General features: G+C 40.0%; 1 protein-coding gene across 3 annotated transcripts; it reads right to left on the bottom strand.

Annotated features, from left to right (window-relative positions):
- Positions 1 to 3,531: 3,531 nt before the first annotated feature.
- On the bottom strand, positions 3,532 to 23,937 carry KCNG4 (potassium voltage-gated channel modifier subfamily G member 4). 3 transcript variants are annotated; one of them, XM_056361139.1, is made up of 4 exons: positions 23,570 to 23,937; positions 23,117 to 23,367; positions 21,888 to 22,687; positions 3,532 to 5,117 (listed from the first exon to the last, which is right to left on the bottom strand). In XM_056361139.1, exons 3-4 carry the CDS (start codon positions 22,635 to 22,637, stop codon positions 4,332 to 4,334), a joined length of 1,536 nt encoding a protein of 511 aa, XP_056217114.1. In that variant the 5' UTR covers positions 22,638 to 22,687; positions 23,117 to 23,367; positions 23,570 to 23,937; the 3' UTR covers positions 3,532 to 4,331. The 3 variants fall into 3 exon arrangements, with proteins under 3 accessions (XP_056217114.1, XP_056217115.1, XP_056217113.1); XM_056361140.1 differs by having other exon boundaries at positions 23,117 to 23,327; XM_056361138.1 differs by lacking the exon at positions 23,117 to 23,367.
- Between the last annotated feature and the right edge of the window lie 1,132 nt (positions 23,938 to 25,069).

Here is a 25,069-nt window from a genome sequence, read left to right as displayed (position 1 = left end):
TCCAGAGTAGTCAGGGAGTTCTGCAGACCTCGGCTGAGCTGGATGCTGGTGTCCCCTAAGGAGAGAGGAGTGTTCCCTCAGTCTCTGTGCTTTGCCTGCTGGGAAAATCCGGTTTAATGCCCCATGTCAGAGGCCAGCAGAGAACCCAGTGTTGAGCTATTGAGTACCTGATATATTCACAACCTCATCCCGTTTCTTAGGGCTTTGCCAGGTATTTTGTCATGTCTAGGACTCAGGGAAGTGGTGAAAGCCCCATTTAGCTCAGATAAGCCATTGCTACAGAAGCAAAATAGTTCACGGGAAGGAATTTAATACTTTAAGTAAAATGTGCTGTAATATCTAGCTTTTTACCATGCAGAAACCAGACTCCATTTAGGAAACATGAGTATTATATCAGCCTTTTATCTTTGTAAAGTTTTAGCTTTAACATGTGGCTAATAATTTATTACTTGTAGAAGTAAAGCTTTCTAATGCTCCTTCAGGGAATGTGCTGTACTTTTCATTCCCTTGACCTTCTAGGTTTTCTTCATTATTTATAGATTACTGCAATGTATTAAAATAATTTTCTGAACAAAAAAAAGGGGGGAAAAGTCTTTCATTAGGAATACAATCAGAGGGGGCATGCTGAGTGTAATTTCTATTAGCAGATGTGCTTAATTGTTCAAAATAACTGCAGAATACTGTTTCAGTATGCTTGAAATAAAACTGTTGACCAGTACAAGTTTTAGATAGTTCTGCTATACTTTATGCATAGAATATGCAGTACGCTTAGTGAATTCTTTTGCAATTTACCCATAACATAATGTACTATTCCATCCAATGAATTTTTGTGACTTAAATAATAAATCTGGTGATTTTGATTATATTATGAATATTAGTGACTGGATGCAAACTTCAGATTGCCAAAGACAGATGAAAAGCAAATTTCAGGGCATCTTAACAGTAGGTTGGAATAATAAAATAATGACCCTATGAAACTAACAGGAGTTCATTGCTGAAATAGTAATATGTCCACCTTATGTAATGCTTCTTTACCAGAGGACAGTCAAAGAGGAGAAACAGCTGGAGAATAGCCAGGAGGTACAAGGGCTGCAGTGAGAATTTGAAACAATCTGCAGAATCCCTGAAGCAACGAGAGTAAGGTCAAAGCAAAGGTCTTAACCCCTTGGTGCAACTGCAACATCATCAGAAATTTGCATTTAGTCTGTAATCAAAGCCCATCCACTGTGTTTTGGTTCCAAGTCAGACCGGTTATTGGAAGGATCCTGTACTTCATTTTCATGTGAGACTGTCGCACTCTGTCTGCTGTCCATAGACCAGAAATCTATCAACTTCCCTAAATAAAGCAGCATGGTGGGGAGTTTTGTGGGTCCCTTCATTATACAGTAGGAGTTGTTGCCTTATCAGAGTGGAAATTAGAAGCTTGAAAAGAGGTGTAATGCATTGGTGAGGGCTGAACAATGTGGTTTCCCCTGGATGATGGGTGCTATGCCTCTGCTTCTTCTGGGATTTAGATTCAGGGAATAGGCTTTGAAATGAGAGAAGCTGCATGCCAGGCACCTAAACTGCTCTTTTAATTAAGTCTGGTTATGAAATTATATGATCTTGGCAACAACAATATCTGTTAATTGTAACTGCTTGTTCTGAATTTGTTACTCAGTTGAGTTACACAGGCACTAAATGTTCCTCTCAACATATTTTTTTCCCCGACTAGTAACACAATGAGTCATGAAGGACATTTTCTGTCAAAGCTGGTGCAGCCCAGACCCAGCTATAGGAGGGGATAAAGTCAGAAACAGAAATACATGTTATGATCCCGATTCTGCTGAAAGTACAAGTACTTACTTCACTGTTAAACACCGGTGAATTTTTGTGTGTGTGTGTTTTTTTTACCTCCGTGTTTCAGCACATTATTGCGCTGTGTTTTGGAAGAACTTACACAAGCTTAAATGCTTGACTGAGTCAAGGTTTGGAATTCTTTGTGAATTTGGATGCATGTTATGTCCACAACCCCACCTACTTGACAGAACCTGTTGGAGTTTCAAGTACTTGGGCAGTAAAAGTCCCAATATTTTTCCAGCTATCTAAGTGTTTAGAACAATGTGGCTGAGCTAATTTTCTGTGGGACCATGTTGAAATAACTCCTGAACTAGCAAGAAAACTGTTAATTAGAAAAAGCAAATCAGTTGCACTACCTATTGTTTGTATTTCCAAAGTGTGTGTCAGGGAGGAGATATTTTTTTAAAAGATGTGGCTATTCTGCATCAGGATACATGTTCTAGTAGGTATCAGTCAGCAGGGAGCAAGCGCTGTCTTTGGCTCTGCAGGACCAGAGGGGCAGGAGTAGACTGTGCTGGGTATTGTGGCAGTATGAAATTGGTTTCCTAAGTAATCCTTACTGGAATAACTGTAAAGAAATACAGACTCTCCCAGAGAAGTGCAGGTGGTATCACCATGCATAGAACCCTGGGGAGATGTGGGTCATAGTCCAGATCAGGGTTGGATTTTGTCTGGTTTGCCATCTAGATAGTCCTACTGTAGAGAACAGTAGAAAAATCAGGTGGACCTGTGCATAAACCAGCAGGAATTCCACCCTTTATATGGCAAATATAAATGCTTGTTGTCTGGTGTCGATTCCTTCCAGTTGTATCGTAACATCCCATCTATAATCTGCCACAGTTTCTCTGGGTTAAATCATATGGTCAATAGCAAGATAACTCAAAGAGATTTAATCGGAGTCATGTGATCCAAATCGTGCCAACAACTGTGCTTTTCTGTACTTAAGCTATGCAGTGCAGTGAGGATAGCATCTAAAAGCTGAAACTCCCAAATGCCTGCATGAAGTTGCGTAATTCTGCAAGTGCCTGTGTTTGGACATCCACGTGGGAGATGGGTCACAATGCCTGGAAGTGCACCTGGGGCTCCAGCCTGCACCACGCTGTGCAAGAATGGTGCCTGCTGGAAACTGGAACCAAGTGGTCACTTCACTGAGCTTTGCTCCATCACAAGGTCATGGGGACCTTGGTAAGGCTTAAGAAATGGAACAATGAAAGCTGAAATACTGATTTTAAAATAGTTTAGGCCTTGATTCATCTCAGTACTTAAATACCAACACTCAGCATGTCAAAGTTCTGTGGGTATCAGCAGGACTGCTTACAAACTGAGGACCTGTGAGCTGATGCAGACCCTAAACCACACAGGTGTTTGCACAGACCTGGCCTTTATGTCTTGGTGTCGCTCTCACTAACTGCATTCACAGCATCTGAATGGCTGAATTGTGAAAGATCATCTAGACTCTCCCATGAAGTACCATTGTTGACTTCTGTGTAGTCCTATTGCTCTCTTCTGGCTATGCTTGGATAGCCCAAAAGGGATGTCTCCCGTGTGCATTAGGAATGGCTCCCTTTCTGGCAGTCATTCACCTCATTCCTTCCTATTTATAGCCTTGGATACTTCTGAGCTATCATCTCATTTTCAGTACGTCTATTTTTCATCTTTCTTCCAGACAAGCCATCACCATTCAGTGAAAAAGATAACACCAACTCTTTTTAGTATGGTCAATAAGCTTTTTTAATTCCTCATTATTTTTATTCTTCATTATTATTTTAAACAAGTATATGAAAAGGATGTTTGAAAACTTTTTCTGTCTAGTATGAAATGTTTACAGTTTGCAGACCCCAACTGCATTTCAAGCAAATTCTCTTGCAAATATTAGGTGTTTTATACAGTAGCAGTGCAAGTTGTTGTTTATAGGTTGATCATCTGGCTACAGGCAAACTTTGAAAGCTTTCATATACAGTGCTTTTATTTCAAGCTTATTAGTGGCTTTAGATACAGAATTCAGATTTGTACTGAGGCTTCTTCTGTATGCCTGGTGATGAGCATTGTATAAAGAACACTGGTGCATAGCCCTGAAAGAACGCATTCTAATGCTTGGCTTGAGATGTGTTAATTTTAAGAACATCGGAGACTGAAAGGCAAATAAAATAACAAGTGTATTTGTGCCAACAGAAGCTGTTTTGTTTTGTTACTTGTTCAGTATTAGGTGTTCAGCAAGATACATCACTGGCAGTGACAACGTTTATTCTTATTAGTCATAGAGAAGAATGAATATTTATTATTGAATAAACTCTGCCTTTTGATATTCTCAGAACCTCCAGCTCCATAATGATGTGTTGGAGCTAGCTGCATTGGCTTGACTGCTTATTATACCTATGCTGGCAGAGAAGAATAGCGTTGTAACCTATGCTGTTGCTTTGCTTTGTATATTGTGTTGATGTACATTTGTGTGTACTTCTATTCAAGTTCTTGGGAGTGCTTCACAACCAGGCTTAGTTCCCTCTGTAAATGTATTTAATTGGTGATGCTTGGTCCTCCAGGATCAAGCTGTCTGTCTCATTGAAGGTGTCACTTTCACCAGAGTGATTGGCATTTTTTACTCTGTTTAGCCGAGACTGCAGTCGTTCATGTTCCTTTCTCAGCTCCGAGTAGGAATGGGAGAAAGTGTGGAATATTGATGTTGCAGGGAAAGACATGATGAGAATCCCACTGAGGATGCTGCTGAGAGCCACCATCTGGCCTGGGACACTCCGTGGTACCATATCTCCATACCCCACAGTGGTCATTGAAATGATAGCCCACCAGTAAGAAGCAGGTATGCTTGTAAATTCAAGCACCTTCCCAGATTCATTCTCAGCGAGATAGACCAAGGGAGAGAACAGAGTGACAGCCACGCATAAGAAGAGTATAAGCAGACCAAATTCCCGTGTGCATCTCCGAACTGTGAGGCCCAAAGTTTGCAAACCCAAGGAGTGTCGGGCAAGGCGCATTACATACAAGATCCTCAAGGCACGTAAAACCCGTAGCACCAAACCAACCTTCTCAAAATATGTGTTGCTGCTTGGCCTGTCGTCCTCCTCATTTGAGTCATCCTCTGAGAAGATGAGGGAAGCGTAATAGGGTGAAATAGCCAAGAAGTCAATTATATTTAGGGGTCCCTTGAAGAACTGACACTTGCTCCTTGCCTGAATGAAGCGGAGGCACAACTCCAGCGAAAACCAAGCCACACAAACGGTCTCTATGACGAAGATGTAATAGCACTTCTGCGAACACTCGCCCTGACACAAAACAAAAAGAGAATTAAGTAAAAAAACAGCCTCTGAACCAGCATCTAAAACCATGAAAGAAGCAGCAATGTGGATCTGCTTGAGTCACTGGTATCAGAAATAAACAAATACCAACTAGCAGGTAATTGTATGGCAGCCATCTTTCAAATGTGTATAGACAATAATGAGCATGTGAAATATCTGAATGAACAGATATATCTGCGTGCCTATTCTTATTATGTTTCTTCTTCCAGTCTAAAGGAATGAAACTCGTCTCTGTATGAAGTCTTGGCATGCGGCCTGTAAGACCCAAAGAAGTCCCACTTTCTGCTCTCAAACAGAGATTAATTTAAACACGACTGGTTTATAAACCTGTACAAAAATCAGCTTCTCTTCAACAGAAAGATTGATGTTTGAATGTCTCTGTAAACTTCTAGTGCTATTCAATGCATGACGCTTTCAGAAATGCTGTGTTCTCTGGTGCAATTAAAAGTGGTTCAGAGATATTCATTAAGGCATCTGGATCTTTGGCTCAGTTATGCCATATATAAATCTTGTTTCTTTCTGTGCATGCAAATGTTTTAATCTAAAGGAAAATAAATATCCACCCAGTAGGTGAAACTAGCCTTGAAGAATCCTCTCCCAGTACTGAGGCCACATGCTACAAGCAATATTTTCTTGGCTTTATCAAAGGAATTCTTTAGTTGAACTACTTTGGATTCACTTTTTATTTTCCTGAGCTGAGCTTAAAAAATGAAACTTCTTTTGGCCTATTCCAGTGAAACAAAGAGGCAAATATAAATTGACTTGCAATTATTTGAGTAAGTAAGGGACTACATTGAGCTTTGTCCTTCAGTGATGGGCAGCCACTAGGTTACATCCATCCAAAGCGCGAGCTAACAGGTGCATCAGTTACAGGGGCAGGTGTACGTGCTGCCTCCTTCATATGCACAAGTATCTGCTTACTGTATTCCAACTGGCAGAAAACAAACCAGGTCCTGCCACCATTTTTTGCCTTATAGAAGATAAGAAATAATGATGAAAGTAGCATGTACTGCTTAGCAGCGGGACACCTCCCTCTGAAAATTTAAAAACAATATTTTTTTTTAAATACTGGTGTCACTGCTTTCTTATACCCCCTATCTATCCTATTGATAAATACATTTCTGTACCTAGACAGAGAATTAATATGTTCTTAAGAAACCTGGTCTTGTGATTGGACTGATGCTGCTTTCTTGCTTTTAAGCATTGTGAATTAGTTTATTGAAGACTTCCACCAATGGCATGTTGCTATTTACATTAAGTTCTTGCATCGGTGCAAACATTTGGATTACAGTTCTAACCCCAAACCAGTTCAAGTATTTCATGGACTTTGGCTAATTTTGAAGCAGTCTTGTGCGCTTTTCTCTGCTGAGCACATTATCAAAACACTGGCATATGAAATGTATGGGGTTTGAATTTTTGGTGATGAGAAATCTCAGCTGTAACTGGGAACCAGAGGAAGGGATCAACCAGTGTCTCAACCCTTTGAAATTTCAGGCTGGACTCAGAATATGGGTTATCACTGCATGTTCCAGAAAACCCAAATGTTCATTTTAGATTTCTAAGCTGATTGAAAAATCAATGTTTAGCGAATAGCTCTTTCCAGCTCCAACTTCGGTGTGTGAAGGCTTAACAAAGTTAAAGTTGTCTTGTATTCGTGCTGAACAGGGAGTTGCACCTCTGTGATGTTCACAGAAGATCAAGCAGAATGAGGGAGAAGGAAGGAGGATCCATGAAGAACAAGTGGCTCCTTTTGGGAGAGCAGAGTGGCCATGTGGTGTTTGGGAATAACTGCAAACCCTTGGTTTGTGAAAGGTGTTTTTGTAACCTCTGTAGAATGAAGTCGGGGCTGCTGTATGCATCTTTCCTGATAGCTTTTCTCTGAAACTAAGTAATTTAGAGGAACAGTTCCTCATATAGTCTTATCCATTCTCAGCCAAATTTCATGACCAATATTGAGTAAAAACACCGTGGGAAACACATACCCCTACTACTAATTAAACTTTTTACCAATGTTCAGTTACCCTCTGCATTGCAATGTGGTGTTGGTTTTTTAGTGTCCCTTGTGATAGAATTACTGCTGCTCTTGGGAGTAACAAGTCCTTTTGTTCAGGCAGTTTTTATATCATTTTCTATCTGAGGTACCACAGGTAACATACCCCTTATGTATATGTTTTACCCTGTCTAACCCTCAACAATTTAGCTCTGTAGCACCATTTGGGAATTTTTCTTCTTTCTGTACAATAGACTGTCGAGATTATAATTTATCTCTGAAGTTAAATTTCACAAAGGTAATGAAGGCTTGGCCCTGCTAGAGTTACGCGTACAGGATCAGGTTATAGCTCCATTTGAAGGCATTGCCATGGCAGTGCCTGGAGTGCATCGATGTTTGTAGAGCTGCTGACTTGGCTTGATGAGATTGCTTGCAATCAGCAGTTGTGTTATGCAGTGTTCTCTTTTTCTGAGTTGTAAATTATTTGTACGGTGCAGCCTTGGACTTGCACAGACCTGCCTGTGGTCACTCTATAGTGATGTGGCCTATGAATTATTCATTGTTCCCATCAAGATTTATTTTTTGTTAACTGGGCTGAATTTCCAGTACATCTGTTACTTATTTACCCTGTACATTTACAGGTGACATTGCTCTCAGATAGTCATGTAGCTTTCATTATTCCTTCCTTGGAAAATACGAGAAAATAAATTTTGTTTGCTGGAAATTTTAACCATTAAGATCTAGGGTGTCTTTTGAACTAAGTGTGACGTTTCAAGGTGAAGCACTGTAAGGACTGGTTGGGAGATTTTCTTCTTCTTGCCATCCTCTGTTGCCACAGGATTCCCCATGGAAACTTATATATATTTAGAAAAAGCAATTTGTGCAGCCAGCTTTCTAAATGTGTATTTCATTTTTCAAAAGTGTCCTTCTCAGGAATGTTACTGTGTGTTTTATTTTTCCTTTGTGCATAGGTGTGGATGTAAACGATGATGAGTTCTTCCTAGTTAGCACACTTTTTCTTTATGTAGTTTGCAAAACACATTTCAGAAATGTTTGCATACAATTCAAACCAAAGTCCCTTTTTCTGCTGTAGCAAACAAAAGAATGACAATGTCACAGTCTCTGACACTGTGACTAATGCAGAGAATTCTGTGCTTCGTTTTTTTCAAAAGAGACAGTAAAAGAAGGATGTGGTTGCTTCAGACATACCTACGTTACGTGAAGGCAGGCAGCAAACCCGACCCTATTTCTTCCGGAGGGAACTGTTTTATCCATGCAGTACGGTAGTTCTGTATGGAGGGGACTAACTCAAGCCCTAGCAGTAATGCAGCTGGGCGACCATCTCACAGCAGGGCCGTTTCACTCCATTACATAGTGCAGATGTACCATGATTTACTCAGTCTGTATACAACATCTGCCAGGAACTTCCATGCCTTTTTCTCTACCTATTTCTCTGTCACCAGTGCCTGGAAAGAGAGTGTAAGACCCTGCCTCTATGGTATTTAATGTAGAATGTGCTCATTGATTTCACACTGGGAGATAGATTTCATCCAGTGAAATTGTCTGTGAATGTTTTATATATTAGGTATATTTGTATTTATTATGTAATACACGTTATATGGTTTATATAGAATAACCCTCTCTAATGTCAGTCTCTTTGAAGATTCTTGATCCTTTCAAACATCCTGTTCAGAAGCAACAAACATTGGACTAAAAGGGAAAAAGAGGAAATACTATGTACCAAAGGCAATTTCTGTTTCTCCCAGTATTTGTGATGATTTTTAGACTTCAGGGGGATTTATGTTCTACTTACAACTGTTGTCCAAAGAGCAGGCAGAATAACATACTGACTTCAGTACTATGTTCTTAATAAAATACGGATGCCTCTGTCAGTGGTAGATTTCAAATTTGCTGTTGTCACTAAATTCCCATTAGGTGTTAGTTACTTTCAGTGAACTGCCAAATTATGGCCCAGATACTCTGATCCGTGAAAAGATTTTTTTTGCATAAATGGCCAGTTACAGAATTTCTGTGCCACAATGACTTCTATGTGGTTCTTCTTTCTGAAAAAAGCAAACATGTTTGGGAAATTCTAGTGATTAGTGCCTGCCAACACAGAACACAACAAACAACTCCCTCACTTGACCTTGCCATTAACTAGAGCAGAATTCTGAGCTTTTATTTTCGTATCTTTGAGTCAAATTTGTCACTGACTTCTTTCTCCTTCTGTCTGTATTTTTGCACCTGAAGTACCATGGTGTAGTGGAACCTATAAAACCTACAAGCTGGTATGGTGTTGACTGTGAACATGAGAGGAAGGTGAGGTTTTATTTATAACAGACTACAACACATTTTGGGTGGGATTTTTCAACAAAACCCTCTGACATGTTTTAGATTACCATAATGTCTATCAGTATGCAAGCTATCATTGACTGAGAGAAGTTACCACAAAGCCAGTAGTGAGTAAATATCTATTTATACTTTATTCATCCTGCAGATTGACTTTTGAACAATGCAAGAATTTACCAAGAGTTATGTCTCTACCTGAAATTCTACAATGTATGATATATATGTAATAAAATGAGTGCCTGGTATTGATCTTGCATATGAATAGAACATTTGGCTCAGCAATGAAGGAAACAATACTTTGTATGTAAAAAGATATATGCTAAGCCTGAAATACTGAGTGATTTCTTGGATTTATAAACCACCTCAAAGAAGCAAAGTGGTTGTTTCAAACTACTGTAACACTAGAAATGATAAGCAATTCGTACTTCCTTTTCATTATTACCTTCCTCTGTATAAGGCAATGGCTCATTTTCTGGGTTCTCTTACACATTGGAAAGTTTATAGTGTTACAGTAAAATTACTCATTTTAGGATATTTCTAGTAACTTATCTTTAGATAGGAAAAAATAGACTCATAATAAAATATAAGAACAGCAGTACTGAGGCCAGTTAGCACAGTGTCCCATTCTAACAGCCTGAGAAAACAAATGCCCAAGGCAAATTTTCCAGCTTCTGTTTTCCACTGCAGAGCTTCCTGAGCTGAAGCTGGCATTCATGTAAGCAAACTGAATTGTTCTTCTATAAAGTTTGGCCATTCTTTTGTCTGCTGCCTATTGCATGGAGACTCACCTCTTTGCTTTGAACTAGGTTCCCTTTAGTTTCATCTGAGGCCTATAAGCACTGTCACTGGAAGGAAGGCTGGCTGCTCAGTTGACATTTACTCTTTTCCTGCCTTTTGTGATTTTGTACACCTCTGTTGCAGCTGCTGTTGTTGCTTGTTCCCATCTTGAGGGATTCTGTCCGCCTTAGTCCTTGTGAGAAGTTGTTTCATCCTTGTTGCCTTTCTCTGGCCCTTTTCCTTTTCAAGGTGGAAAGGACCAAGTCTACATTTTTAAAGTGTAGGTGAGCTGTAGGTTATATAGTCAAATTTATATACAGTTTATGATCAAGAACTCGATAAACTTTGCTTTTTTTGCGTGCAGTCTTTAAAAAAGTTTAAACAGGTTGGATCTATGCAGGATTAATGCTTGGAATTTAATATTTCTAATAGTGAGAAATTGTGTGACTCTGGTAAGCATTACTGCAGCTTTCCTGGAGTACCATTTTTGGAAGGGGTTTGAGGTTCAGGAATTCAGCACCTCCAAGGCCAGGACTGCCCAGGGTAATGTGTGGCAGCTAAATCTCAGACCTCAATTGCACAGGTGGGTTTACAGAAAATAGATTTATTCACTAACAGTGAATTCAAGCTAAATTAACTTGAGATATGTACCGCTCACAAAATAAATAAGATAACTTTCCTAGCGAAGTGCCGTCTTAGTTTACCAGGAAACATTAGTCAAAGTTTAATGACATCTAGGATAATAAACAAAATCAGATCTCAGAGTTATGCTGCACTAACCTATCTTACAAGAGATATAAATCTCATCTAGTGAAAATAATATCTTTACGTGCATCAATAATTGTAGCAATGCCCAGAGAGACTGAATCAGAATTTCCCCTGCGTAATGTATATCTTTGCCCATCCACCTTGGTTTTCAGATGCAACTTACTTTGTTACAATTTCTAGACAAGAAAAAAATTATTATCTATAGATAACTGGATGAGAACACCAAGGAACTATTCTTCAGCCTTCAGGGTCTGCTCTGTGCTGACCATTTGTGTCCCCCTTGGTTGCACTCTAAGATACTTTATGATTAAAATGTCCTCTGGAAAACCTGTTCTGAATCGTTACCCGATTTGCCAATTACTTTCCTACTGCCAAAGATCTACCCCAATACCTTTTGTAGTGGATATTTACCCTTTAGTCCATTGTAAGGCATTTTTCCAAAAATGCTGAAGCAAATGTAAAACAGTGATAATCTATATTTTGAAAATCACACACTTCAGTATGCTTCTCTTATAAAACTGAGGATTCTGAGCATTTGAACCCGAGCCTGTCTGGCCTGTTGGCAGCTGAAGGCTGTGTTGCACGTTGATAGAAAGGGTGTCAGGTTTTACCTCTGGTCCCATCACCAGTATCTACTGGAACACATCTGTTCTTTCTCATCCTCTGCAGAGCACCCTGAGAATCAGTGGCACAGTTTTGATGGCAAGGAAGTGGCTACTTAGCAGCAGGCTAGCAAAGTTTGGCACTTTTCTGAAAAGGGGTATTACGTCCCCACCTACTCCGTATTGTGGCCATGGGCTCTTCATGTGGTGTTATTGATTCATAACAAAACCCAAAACTCCAAATGAATCCTTTCAAAGTGATTTCTCGAGTCTAAAAAAGGGAACTGAAACTATCTGAACATATCAGAGGAGGCATGTGAAGTTCCTCTTAACCTGAGGAAAAATGGGGAAAGAAATCCTGTTATTCCCATTACGTTGGAAATGCAGTGGTGCAGCTGTATTGGAATAGGAATTGGATAAGTACGAACTTTCTGCCCCTGGTGTGCCTGACTCTAAGTGGAAGTTCATTGGCAGCAATCCGAACCCATTCCCGTGGTGTGTAATTTGGGTTTTCCCACAATCTGTAGATAGGGTGGAGTCTGAGATGTAAGACAGGCAAACCTGCAGTATTTCTCGTGACCTTTCTGTGCCTCCTGGTTAACACCGTTTGTGATGACGTTGGTTATTTTAAGTGTTTGTGTCAAATAGATTATGTGTTTCCTGGTTAAATGGCAAAAGTTGCACCAAGGCTTGTAGAACACTTTGGTAATAAGTACTGATCAATCAGTATTTGGATTACTTCAGAATCATGTCACCTCTACAGAGATTAATATTTTCAAAGCTTTAGAGTGGAAATCAACATGTACATCTGCAAGCGTATGTGTTGCTTATACAGCGTACCTATGAGAAAGGCAACTGATGGTATTTATGAAGCCAAGTTGACAGCTCTTGAACCCAGCTGGAAGTCATGATTGAACCACTGTATGCAAAGACTGTTGTTCCCAGGGTACATTTATGGAAACCAGCTGGCTCATTGCCATAAAGGAGTGATGCACAGGAAGGGTCTGAAACCTCTTCCCAGCTAGATCCACCTTTGATGCAGTAGTGATTGCTTCCAAGTAAAGGCCGTTTTGGTGTTCAGTCACATATTACTGAACAGTCTCAAAACAAAGCGGGGAAGGAACTCCTAAAGGACTATGTTTGACTGCTCTTGATTCAGACTCCTGTTGGAGCCCAAGGAGTTTCCTTAAATGCAGGACCTGGACCTGCTTAACACTGCAGTCAAAAGATAGGCTGCCAGAACATCGTCTTTCACACCAGAAACGTGCCTGGCTCCGTGGCTGATGCAAGGTCACAATTTGCATCTGCTAAAGCTACCCTGGCAGGTCCAGATTTTGTTTGGCACATGGCAGTATGGCCAGTAACTGCTCAGATCCTTCCCTCTGATCCACACGCTGTTTTGTGGACAGAGGCTGGTGTCTACCGAAGTGGTAGCAGATGGGATCAGTCTGTACGGTGGCCGACTACCTGCCTTCTGCCTGCTTGTGCTATCCAACACTTAGTAGAGAGGCTTATCTCAGCAAGACTGCTCTTCTTGCAGTCTGGCCTTTTGGCCCACTCACAGGAAAAACATTTAGCCCTCTATGTGGAGGATTTAGAAGCAAAACTCACAGGAATTTTCCTCTCTAAGCCCAAGGTTGACATTTCCTGGGCAGGGAGCTGTTTTCCAGCCTTTTGCACTTCTCAAGGTTACTACACGGGCAGTGCATCCTGGCAGTGCATCCTGGTCTACAGCTTCTCCCTCCCCTCTGTGGGGGAAAAAAAAAATAATCTGCTCATGTAATAGTGCAAAAACAAGCTTTGGTTCTTGCTCTTGCCTGCCACAAACCCAAGGCGGTAGGTCTGCAGGGTGAGGCTAGAAGCCTAGAGAGTGGTTAGGTAGGAGCAGGGGCAGACCAAGACCTCGGGGTAGGGAACAGAGATCCCTAACCAGCTCCAGGCTGTTCTTATCCCAGTCTGCAGCAGGAGGTGAACAGGTATGGGGGAGAAATCCTTTTTGGCTGTAAAATGATGACTGTTAGGAAGTGCTGTGCCAGTCTGTGTTCCCTGCATACCTGGAGCTGTGGGGTCCAGCTGCAGTGCTGCAGGTACTGCTGAATCACTGTGACTGCATTGCCGCTATTATTTGAATAATTAAACCATGCTCCGGTGAATCAAATGATGGTTGGGGAGAACTTGAAAACCCTGTGTTATGGATCACTTCAGAACCTGGATTTATGGTCACAGACTGATGCAATAAAGTCAAAAGGTTTACAGCCTGCTGAGAAAGAGACTGGAACCTGATTTACAGAATGATGAGCTTGTTACAGGAGTGCTGCCTATTCTGATCACAGAACGATTTCCCACTCACTTTGCTTTATGGGAAAGTCTGGACTTATGAAAACAATTACTACAACTAGTACATTTGAGGAAACTAAGCTAATACTGGGATTATATTAACGTGGACATTAGAAAGAAAACAGAAAGAAATTATGATCTCTGTATAAAACACATAATTATATCCTCTGGGGCAGAAGTGTAACTAAAATAAAATATTTCAATTAATTTTTAAGCTTGGGTCCTTATTCTGCAAACACCATGAGAATCAGTCTGAAGAATCTGAATTTGATTTAAACCAATTGGTGACCCTGGAGTGTTTGTGTTAGGAGAAAGATATGGAAGTTTTATCTTTTTCTTTTCTTGTTTTTCTAGTAAGAAATTAAACAGACTTCATTTTGTAACTGTGAAGAAAAATATAGTCAAAATGACAAGGTATTTATCCAGGATTTAGGAGGATGACCTTAAATTTCCAGTTTTGTTGCTGGTCAAATCATTTGCCCAGTTACTGTTTCTTTGCTGCTGCTTTCCTCACTGCATTGTAAGTTCCTTACAGAACAGAGAAGTCACAACTTGCTATTGTACCTGTGTAGTACAGGTTGAATCTGTTATAAGGGAAAATACTAGCGCTAATAGGAGGTGCTGACACTGGGAATAAACACAACATATGTAGTTCATACCCTTGATGCTGCAATGAAATTAGCAATTAGATTTGCTTAGAATTAGAATACCAGATTGTGAATTTGTCTGCAGCAGTAGACTGAAGAGTCCCCAAAGATTTCAGTTCAGAGAGGAATTTCTAAAGCATATATGAATTTGGGTGGTTATATATTTTTAATACTTGTTGCATTATTGCTGTGAAGTTGGAGGATGCATAGATTTCAAATAGCATTTTCCAAAGACAGAGTGCCTCTCTCAGAGGAAATACCCACCTTGCCAAAGAAGGCATTTATTAAGCAATCCTCTGTGCTGAACCCCTTGAGATGGTTCAAATGAGGAAAGAGAACAGGATTTTTTCCCTATTGTAAGTATTACAAACTTGTAAGAAGCAAAAAGGAAAAGAAAGCATGATTCCCAGTGAGGAACACATGTGCTGGCACACTGAGTAGCAGCTGCTTGACTGCCCATTGCAGAGCAACCAGAACAGCTGGGTGTCCCCCCAGGATGGCGTGCAAAGCCAGGAGACTTAGTGCGGTTGGAATGCAGCCCAAACTGGATGAACATAAGGCAAACTAATAATGTCTAATTGTGCTTTCTGAACATTGGACCTTGTACTGGCGGAGCCAGCTTTTAAAAACCATGCAGAATCCATTTACTCGCTGGAGTGTCCTGACTTGCTGAAGAAAATTGTTTTCTGTGGCAGTGAGGGTAAGCTGAGGCACAGATGGTCAGCAGCATCTACCCCAGCTGGTGCCCTTCAACGGTTATGTAGAGCAGGGCTTAAGTAATGTGAACTTCATCAGTATTGTGCATGTTGCATTTAATGCTGAAATATGTAATTCTGTTTGCGGATACTTGGAAGACAGTTACTTATAATGTGGAACTATGAAATCAGAGTCTCAACATAATGGTACAATTTCAAGGTCAAAGCTTTTGATGTTATTGAAAGTATATGCAAACCTCAAAAAAAGGCAGATCCCATAAAACAATTATTATATATATATATATATATATATATATATATATCTCAAAGTCCCAGGCTTGCATATTCTGATTTCTGTGTAAGCACATTTACCACAGACGTTTTGCCAAGCTTTAACTCAGAAATGGATAAACCTCAGGATAGGGCATCTTTGAATTCAGATGTGGAATTACAGGTTGTTCAGAAACTTTATTGAAGGAATTTGACTATTTTCTGACACTGAGCAAAGAGATATTACATGATCTTTATGTTCAGCCCATGAAGTAAAAATTTCAGATTCTGCATGCCTGTGCCAGGATGCTGGTAAATGTGACCCCATCTTGGGGTTGATCTGTAAGTCAAAATTGTCCACTGGCTAACCTCTGAAATTGATTCCAGTCTGGCTTCTTATTTCATATGTTTCTTCAATTGTTATCAATTTAACTAACTCAATCCATGGAACAAATAAATTAGCTGGGTTCTACTGTGCCAGGTATACCCTAGTAGAAGGGAGTTTTTTGATGCTTCAGTGAAGCACAGTTTCCTACTTTAAAATGCTGCAATACTTCTATTGCTAATTGAAATGGTTAGAAGAAATCAGAATTTTTCTAGATGACTAAATAGTTTAGGAGAGTGAGTATCCACAGTAAATGTCCTGATAAGAACCCAGAAAAATGTACTGAGCAGATGCAATAAAACCAAAGCACATCCAGCTTTATTTTGTTCCAAGTAATTTCAAGTCATATGTATATACCAATGTATTTATAGATATGCATGTACACATACGCCTTTATAGTCTTGCACTTTTAAACGAGCATTAGAACTGTTTCTGAAAGTCAGGATTTCATTAATATCTTTGCAATAGAGCAAGTCATTCTGGGCCATGCTTTCTGTGACGTATGCTTGTGTTAGAAGGTAAGTTTGAACACTGAGTTACTGTAAAACACCACTGCTTTTCAGGTCTATTCTGCATAGTGCCCCAGTTTGTTAGTAGTACTCTGTAACAGTCATTGATAAAAGATATTTTTCAGCAGGAATCATTTTGCCCTGAGTAATCAGCTAGAAAATTATTTTTTGATCATTATTTAGACCCCCTTATTTAAAAGCTATACAAATGGTAGCCAGCAGTATCTGTCAAAATCTGGCTGTCATATTCAATTTACTGAAGGTGATTGCTTCTAACAGTTGGCTGAATTACACTTTGATGAGGAGTCTTATCTTTGCAGACTACATGAGCAACAGAACTAGGGTTACAGTCCTCTCACCGACACTCTCTGTATGGGTTATTATCTCCTCCAGCGACTCCCAAGTTCTTTGGATTTCCCTCTGATAAGTGTATTAGAGATATTTAATGTTATCTGCAGGTTATGGGCAGGCTTGGGGCTTTAAGTTCTAAAGCTTTTGTAATGCATTTAATAGCTTGAATACTGAGGATATACCTCTTGCAAGCATATCTTCACATACTGAACTGGCTAGATACAAGTCAATGTGAATTTGTATAAGCAATGCATTTAGCTGCAGCAATGGTAACCCAATGAAACAAATACCTTGTCTGATTTTCTTTCTCTTCACAGTAAGACCAATAAATTGGGTTTTTTCCCCTTTAATGTAAAATTACTCCACTTTTAAAGAAACTATGTTTCTCGGCAATTTCCTCTAGTGTACAAGCCAAATATGCTGGATTTAGTATCACGCAGACAACATCAGTGACATCAAACATTGAAAATGTAAGTCAAGCCTCCAGAATAATGGTGTAGAATGAAAAAATAATTTTAAAATGGTTATATTAGGTATTGGGTGCTTTCCCTCTGTTTTCTGGATTCTCAGTGTAACCACAGAGTAAAAACTTACTCTTTTATAAGAAATCAGATTTTCACATAATCAAATGGCTCCAGGAATGAAAGCTTTAAAAAAATGAATATTCTAAGTTTAAAGATAAAATCATTAGATCTGACAAAACTGGTTGCAGCTTATGTCGGTTATGTTTCATTAGGTTATATGCAGTACATAAAGCAATTACAAGCTTCTCAAGGTCAGTTAAGAGCAAATACAAAAATTAGTAGTAATGAGATCTGACCTGTCACTGATCACCAGGGAGAAGAAAGAACAGACATTTCCTTCTCTCTTAAACCACACTTTCATACAACATCACGTAATGTGATTTTTTGGGAGCCATCTACACTGGAAGAAAATGATTTGGTTGTTACCAGTGCTAAGGGACAGGGAATCAAAATGTCTGAGGTTTCTTTTTCTCCTTTCCCCCCTGACCTTAATGTGCTTTCCTTCCTGAAGAAAAGACCTTGCTATATCCTTTCTGCTGAGTCATTTCTTTCGAGGATGCCAGTTTTAGGGACCCATTAAAAGAAAAATCTCTTCCTAAGGAAAGTCGCAAGAGTGCTTCAAAGCAGTCCCCCGCCCAGGCTTTTCTGCAGTGGTTTTATTCTGTAGTTCTCTGATGTAATGATGTTTTTTTCCTTTGGGTTAAATGTGCTGAGCAGTAACTATTTCAGCTACACCTCTTGGATCCTGGTTATAACTTTCAAGTGGGACTGGGACTTTGATGGAACTTTTGCCTTGTCTCTAGTGGGATGATTTTAATTCCTTTGTTTGAGAGAAATACTGGTAAATGTTGTCACTTCAGCTTTCCTATCCTACCTGTGTGGTCTGTGCTTCAGATTTGTGGTTCTTTCAGGCTACCCATTCAGATCCATAATAAACAGAGTTCCTCACTTCCAAATGTACCTTTTTTTCTATCTCTGCATACACCTGTGCCTTGATTACTACATTTTGGTGATACTAATTTGCTTCCTTACTGAAGACAGCTTGGTGTCCATAAAGAACAGCTCCAAATATCCCAGATAAGCATGTATTGTCATTAAAGAATGTGACATTTCAGTTGTTTTATGCCCAAATAACATAATTTGTTACTAATAAGTCCTGTTTCCTTAGCATCATGTATGATAAATCCTTTTGTATATCTCTTTCGTGGTCAGACTTGAACTTGAGATCACTAGAGCTATATATTTACTGCTCTAGAGTTTTCCCTAACTTTTCACCTCCTTCTCCTGGAGCTGTTTGCTCTGGGTTGGAATTCATGGTGGTTGCTTATGAGAGATATAGTTACAGAATTGTTTACCCATCTCTCTGCTTTTTCATATCTCTAACGAGGAGGCTCCTAAATGTCATTTGACATATTCTGAAGCGTGTGCATGCTATCAATTATAATAACTCGTTCTTGCTTTTACTTTTGGCTGTATTCCTATCTTTAAGCTAACCCTCCCCTCCCTTTTCTGCTGCCCATGGAGATGGCTCCTTCCCTCCCCTCTGGTTGCCAGGGTGACTGGGCTTCCCTGATGTGGTTGCTCTTGCCTTGGCTCCTTGCCATCCCTCTCCTGGAGACCCGAGACCGGAGTTTTCACTTTCCCTCAGATGGTGAGGACTCCTGTTTGCTCTTCTGCCTGCCCAGGCAGCTGTTCTCCCTCCTAAGCAGACCTGCTTTAGCAGCTAATAAAAGGACAAGTGATTTCATGTGCCTGCAGGGTGGGATCAGCCAAGACTCTGAGTGAAGTGGAAGTCACCTTGTATTATTTTTCCTTTTCTTTTTTTTTTTTTTTTTTTGTTTGACTCTGATCCTTCTTGAGCTGGAATCCAGCCAGTTCTCACTCTTTTAATGTGGCTGTGATGATGAGAAAAAGGACCCTAGAGTGGTACATATACAGCAGAGGTAAAGTCTTTTTTATTTGTATTTCAGAATAGGTAAGTTCGATTTCCAGTGTTAGTGACACTGGAAAATGGAACCTTGCAGTACTTGTAAGCACATTTACCTCAGAGGTTTTGCCAAGCTTTACCTCAGAAATGGATAAACCTCAGGATAGGGCATCTTTGAATTCAGATGTGGAATTACAGTTGTTCAGAAACTTTATTGAAGGAATTTGACTATTTTCTGACAGTGAGCAAAGAGATATTACATGATCTTTATGTTCAGCCCATGAAGTAAAAATTTCAGATTCTGCATGCCTGTGCCAGGATGCTGGTAAATGTGACCCCATCTTGGAATCACTTTCAGAGGTCAGCCAGTGGACAATTTTGACTTACAGATCAACATAGAGTTGCACTTTGTGTGGGTATGACTTAGCCACAACCAAGTAATAGTATTTTTAGTCAGTTAATTTCTCTGAGTTATTTGTCCAGTTCTAGCTAAAATACTCCTTTGAGATGCCAGTAAGAAAATCCCTAGGGATGGAAAAACTACTGTTCAGTAGCTCATATTCTCTACTTTTCCACAAGAGTATGAGTATTTTGTCTCGTATTTTCCCCTATATTGTCTTTGGCATAATTTTAAACAATTAAAATAATAGCACTTTTAATACTCTGTTCTGTGCTTCTTGGACACAACGACAAAGTGCTTTAGACTGGTGCTGTAAATGTAAATTATGTAATGTTTCCAAATGTTTGGATGAATGTGGTCCTTTGCTGAAGTTCATCCTTCATCCTCTCCTCTGCGCTTTAAACATTCCATCTTTTGAGCTTGTTTCAGTCTAGTTTGCTTGCTTTTAAAGTAGTGATATCTATGCAAATCTAAATCTCTAAGTAGTAATGTCATCTGTGTTTTATAGGAAATCCAGGAACAGCAGCTACACTGCAGCTACCAAATATAACCCTCAACATGCTTCCCTTTCTAACATATGGTTAATTATTTTTAAAACACACAACATATTACACCTAACTGAGCTCTGAAACATTGTGCTTGTTCTTTTGCATGAAAAGTATTTATAAAAGCTTTTTCTGCAGTGATTGGGAAATTAAGTTAAAATGCATCAGGCTACTTGCATTAACAAAGTTAGTAGGAAGCACTTGCTGGAGCAGAGTTTGTAATGTTTTTACATCTAGCTGTAAGAAGGATGTTCTATATTTAAAGCACTGCCTTGAAAGAAGCATTGGAACAGTTACAGTTTTTCCTGCCAAGGAAAGGCTGCAAGAGCACCAGACTTATTACTGAAAGGTAATAGTCTTCCTATGCAAATGTAAGTTAATATTCAAGGGGTTAAATGAAACAGGGAATGATCTTAAATTTCAGCCTTCTGTCAAGTTTTTAGTTTTATTCAAAGACATCAAGTATCATGATATACCTTTACCATGACTGTGCTGCTTTGACTTACTGTTTGAGCAATAAAATACATACAGATTTTTGTATCGTGCACACCATGCTGTGCTATAAAGGTAAAAATGCCTTTATTCATCAATACACAATACTCTGAGGAGCGCCTTACCTTATAGCAGTGGTTGGGGCAGGGAGTTTACCTGACCTGGATTTCCTCAACACTTTTGGAAGGGCAGTTTGCAAATTAAGTGCAGGATTCATTAAAGAGGTTAGTCAGAGTTAATTGATGAATTTGGATATTTCTACATCTGAAATAACTTTGGATTGTTACTTTCCTCTTTTATTGTTAGAATAACAAATCTTTAAAGTGCTGAAATACAACAATGTAATAGAGAAGATCCCTCATATATGATGCAGGCTTGGTTTATTTGCCTTGAATTAATGTGGATGACTTGCATGAAAAAGGTTGAAATGCAGTTAGTAGTTCAGCTAGTATTTGGCATTACTCCTACAATATGTACATATATATGTGGGCAAATACAGAATTCTGTTAGCTTGGAATTATGATTTTTGGAGGCACAGCTTTTAAGTATCAGTATCTGTGAAAATATTTCATCTGTCTCATCCTTTAATCTTTATGCAACATCATAACATTATAAACATTAATGAATATTTCTTCCTCTTTATTAAGATTTGACTGTATTATCACAAGGGAAGATACCCAGCTATTTTAAAAGTAAAGATGTCAGAGGGAAATATTTCTTTAGCTGATGTGTCCAAACAAGAGATTGCTGGTAACTAGAGAGTAAAGCATGTTGAAGAGAAAACTCCACAATGTCAGTTTGAGAGTCTCGGTGCTAACAAGTTAATGTAACTAACACTAGCAACTGCTTCTTGAGAAGGAAAAATAATGCTATGTTAGAGAGCTGCAGTATCTCTTCTGTCCAGAAGCTCCTTTCTGTATTTTAGCTAACAATTAGTAAAATACTTTTTTAACATTATTCTTAATTGAATATCACTTTGAAAATAACAGAACTAATTTAAGCCATTGTTGGATTTTCTGTTATAGACTGTTAAATTACCATCGACAATTTTGAACCTCATTGCTGTGGATTTTCTGTATCTTTTTAATCTTTTTAATGAGTTATGCCTAGTAAGACAGACAAATTTATTCTAGTTCTATAGTTAGACCAGTTAAAAAGGACTGACTTACCCTGTCTTCTTCAGCTCTTAAGTCCGGCATTGTGCTAACACAAAGGCTTACAGCTGTGGTGGCCACAAAGAGAATGGAGAGACAAGCAAAGACTTTGCCTGGGAGTCCTGACTGGGGATTTTCTACCATATCTCTGAGTCTGTTCATAAACTGTCCAAATTTGGTTTTCTCATCCAAGACACATGTAGCTTCTTTGCTCCTCCGAAGCTCCTCTTCCTTGCGTATCTCAGCCAAGTCCTGCAGTTTTTGAAATAGTTTTCGAAAGCAGCAGTTCTCCAAGTTGGATTCCTCAATCCCCCAGTATCTCAGCTCCTCCTGAAAAGACAAGGCACACATGTCGCTTAAGAGCATCAGCTTCCCTGCTGCTAGAAAGCTGACAATCATCCCAAAAGCATTGGGGTTCCTGTCAAAGAAGAACTCATGGGTGTCTTCATCGTAATCATCGCACAGCTGAATTATTTCTTCATAGCTGCTGCAAAACTTAAGTTTGCTCAGTCTGGTCAGGGGAAATTCATCTAAAGTACTCCAAGGTAGCAGGTACTTGATGCCTCCAACATTAATCATGATCTCTGTCTTTAGATCAACTGCAGAGACTTGATCAGGATGGTAAATCCTCCTGGCCCTTTGGTAATGGACCCCTTTGACAGAAGGGGTTTCAACGGAGACAGGAAGGAAGTGGCTCAAGGAATTACAAGAAGTGTAGCTAATGTTACTGTAGTCTTGGTCACTGCCTCTGGAGAGAATAGGCATCTCTAAGAGTTCTCACTGGGACATCCAAAATGGCATCGGAGCAGGGTTATCTGTCAGCCAAAAGATACAGGAAGGAGGAGAAAACATAGTATAGGTTATTTCAAGAGAAAAGGTGCCTCAGGCTACTTTCCTAAATCACAAAATTAATAAGTGCCTGTTTTGGAAGTAAAAGTCACCTCTCTGCTTCTTCCTGAAATCTGCAGCCTGTGAATGCGATTTGCTTTGCAGCCTCATTGGTTGTCTGGCAACACACAGACAGAGGAGAGCTAAAGCCTCATTCATAATTATCGCGAAGGGTTGGGTGCTTGCAAATCCAAATGTGAACAGATTGGTCTCTTCTCTGAGCAGATCTTGGTCATCGTTAGAGCGCTGTGTTTTCCACAGGTTATCATTTTGCTTTCTTATTTCTATAAACCCTTAAATACACACCAACTCAACTAAGCTGCTTAAGAGTTATTAGAGTTAGAGTGGTCAATTACCTGCCATCAGCTGGATGCAAAGTTCCTAATTGCTGTAACTTGAATGCTCAGATTGCAGTTCCTCTTCCTTTCACTTGCATGCTTGTTTTGCCTGTCTCTCAGGGGCATTGCACGGATTAGCTAGTAGATGTTTCTAAAATGCCTTGAGAGGTTAAGTGCTGTATAAATGATGACTCTTCTTATCAACTCGGTCTCATGTCACTGCAAATTACTGAGAAGACGTAGGAAACATTTGCCCACCCTGCAGAAAACTTTGTTACACAGACAGAAAGCAAAGTATTTTATCAGCTGGGGGGTGGGGGGGAAAGCAACTGAAAGATGCCCCCCTTTTACTTCCCCCTTTCAGGAACAAACCCCTGTTTTCATTCAAAATCTCTAACGATTCAAAGGCATTTATTACCCCAAGTCAGTGAACTGCAAAAATTGCAAGGGAAGTTCCCTGAAGTTACTTACCACCGTGCCACGGGCTTCTGCCTGGCGCCTGGCTTCCCCGCAGGTAAAGTACACATGCCGCAAACTGATCAGCTGTCCTCTGAGTTACAATCCAGCAGAAAGACCTGGGGATATTTTACAGTATTGATTACATGAAAAATCGCTATAGTACTCTGGAGATCTCTCTCTCTTTCCTTTTTCTCTTTCTCTCCTTTCCTGGAAGGGGACAACATTCATATGTGTTCATGTAATATATGTTGTGCTAATAGATCCTTTGCAAAGGAGACAGTGTCCTAAGTGGCAGCTCCTCTTCTGGACTCCTGGGGCTTGCTGGTGAAATATGCTGAGCGAGAGCTGGTGGATCCTGCCCTCTCCTTGTCTCTCCTCTGTTTCCCTTGGGACTGTCAATATGGTCCTGGAAGAGGAGGGGAGAGGGAAGGGGGAAGGGCTTAGAAATAATCTCTCCAGCATCCCTCGTCTATTCAGCAGGCAGCAGGCAGCAACTGGGTAAGAACATGGAGTACAAGGACAGTCTCCGACTAATGAGGTTTAATAAGTAAATTCTGGCAAACCTATTTAATAAAACAATTTCAGTTTCTGTTAACTCCTTCCATTGTAGTCATATCACAGTCGCTTGTTCTGGAGACACCAGTCAAATTCCTCAGGAGCAATTTCCTCGTCCTGCCTCCCTCTTGGAACTGGGTTTTGCTCTTAAATATCCCTAGATGAAGAGGGACGTTTGTTGGGTCCATAGATGCTGGGCCTCAGCATTCCTTTGGTTATTAGGGAAGTGGTTTCCTCCTGTAAAAGAAAGGCTCTCTGGCTTGCAAAGAATGGGTGCTCAGCACACGCTTTTCCAGATATGCAGTGCTTTTCCAACAGCCAAGAACATTTTCCGTTCTTTACAGATGGAGGGAAATCAAACATAATCTTTTTCTTGCTTTTCTTGTATGTGGCTATGGGGAGGTGAGCTTGCTGTAATGCTTTTGGGTTCTGTACTGCCAGTAGGTCTTGGGCTGCCTCAGTCTGTAATTGGGATGACATGGATTTGACCCATATTCTGCTTGCTTGACCTCAGTCAGAGGGTTTGAGAAAGCTACAGTCAGATCCTATTGACAAGTGCCCTCTGTGGTACTCCCAAATGCAGTAAAAAGTGCCTTAGCTTATGTCTATACCGTGTGGCTGAAAGCACAGAAGCTGAATCTTATTACTAGAGAGGTGTGTGAATCTGTAGGATTTATATGCCCCACTGTGAGTATGAAGGTCTCACGGAGAAGTGTTATGAGCTTGGAGCGCAGAGCTGCTTTTCTGAAATTTGCACAGTGGGTGCGAGGTGCAGGTGGTGCCCTTTGCTTGCACTGTGCTACTTCCCCTTGTAATGTATGTGGGACCTGTGCACTGCTGAACTGATGCACCTCGGAAGCAGACGCGGTGGCTGTTCATCAGTGCCACGCAATGCCGTGACACAGCCTAGCATGAGAAGCCTTTGCTAATTGAACTTTCTGGTACATCTCTCTTGCC

The sequence above is a fragment of the Falco biarmicus genome, chromosome 15, assembly GCF_023638135.1.
Source record: "Falco biarmicus isolate bFalBia1 chromosome 15, bFalBia1.pri, whole genome shotgun sequence".
In the NCBI taxonomy this organism is placed as follows: Eukaryota; Metazoa; Chordata; class Aves; order Falconiformes; family Falconidae; genus Falco; species Falco biarmicus.
The sequence above is the reverse complement of the archived record's forward strand: the minus strand, read 5'-3'. Positions and strand labels throughout refer to the sequence as shown.

Bases quoted from the DNA above. Each gene is read 5' to 3' on its own strand.
- KCNG4 (XM_056361139.1), bottom strand. From the start codon at position 22,637: ATGCCTATTCTCTCCAGAGGCAGTGACCAAGACTACAGTAACATTAGC. The intron at 5,118-21,887 runs GTAAGTCAGTCC...GTTTTGTGTCAG, and splicing joins TAAGAGCTGAAGAAGACAGG to GGCGAGTGTTCGCAGAAGTG.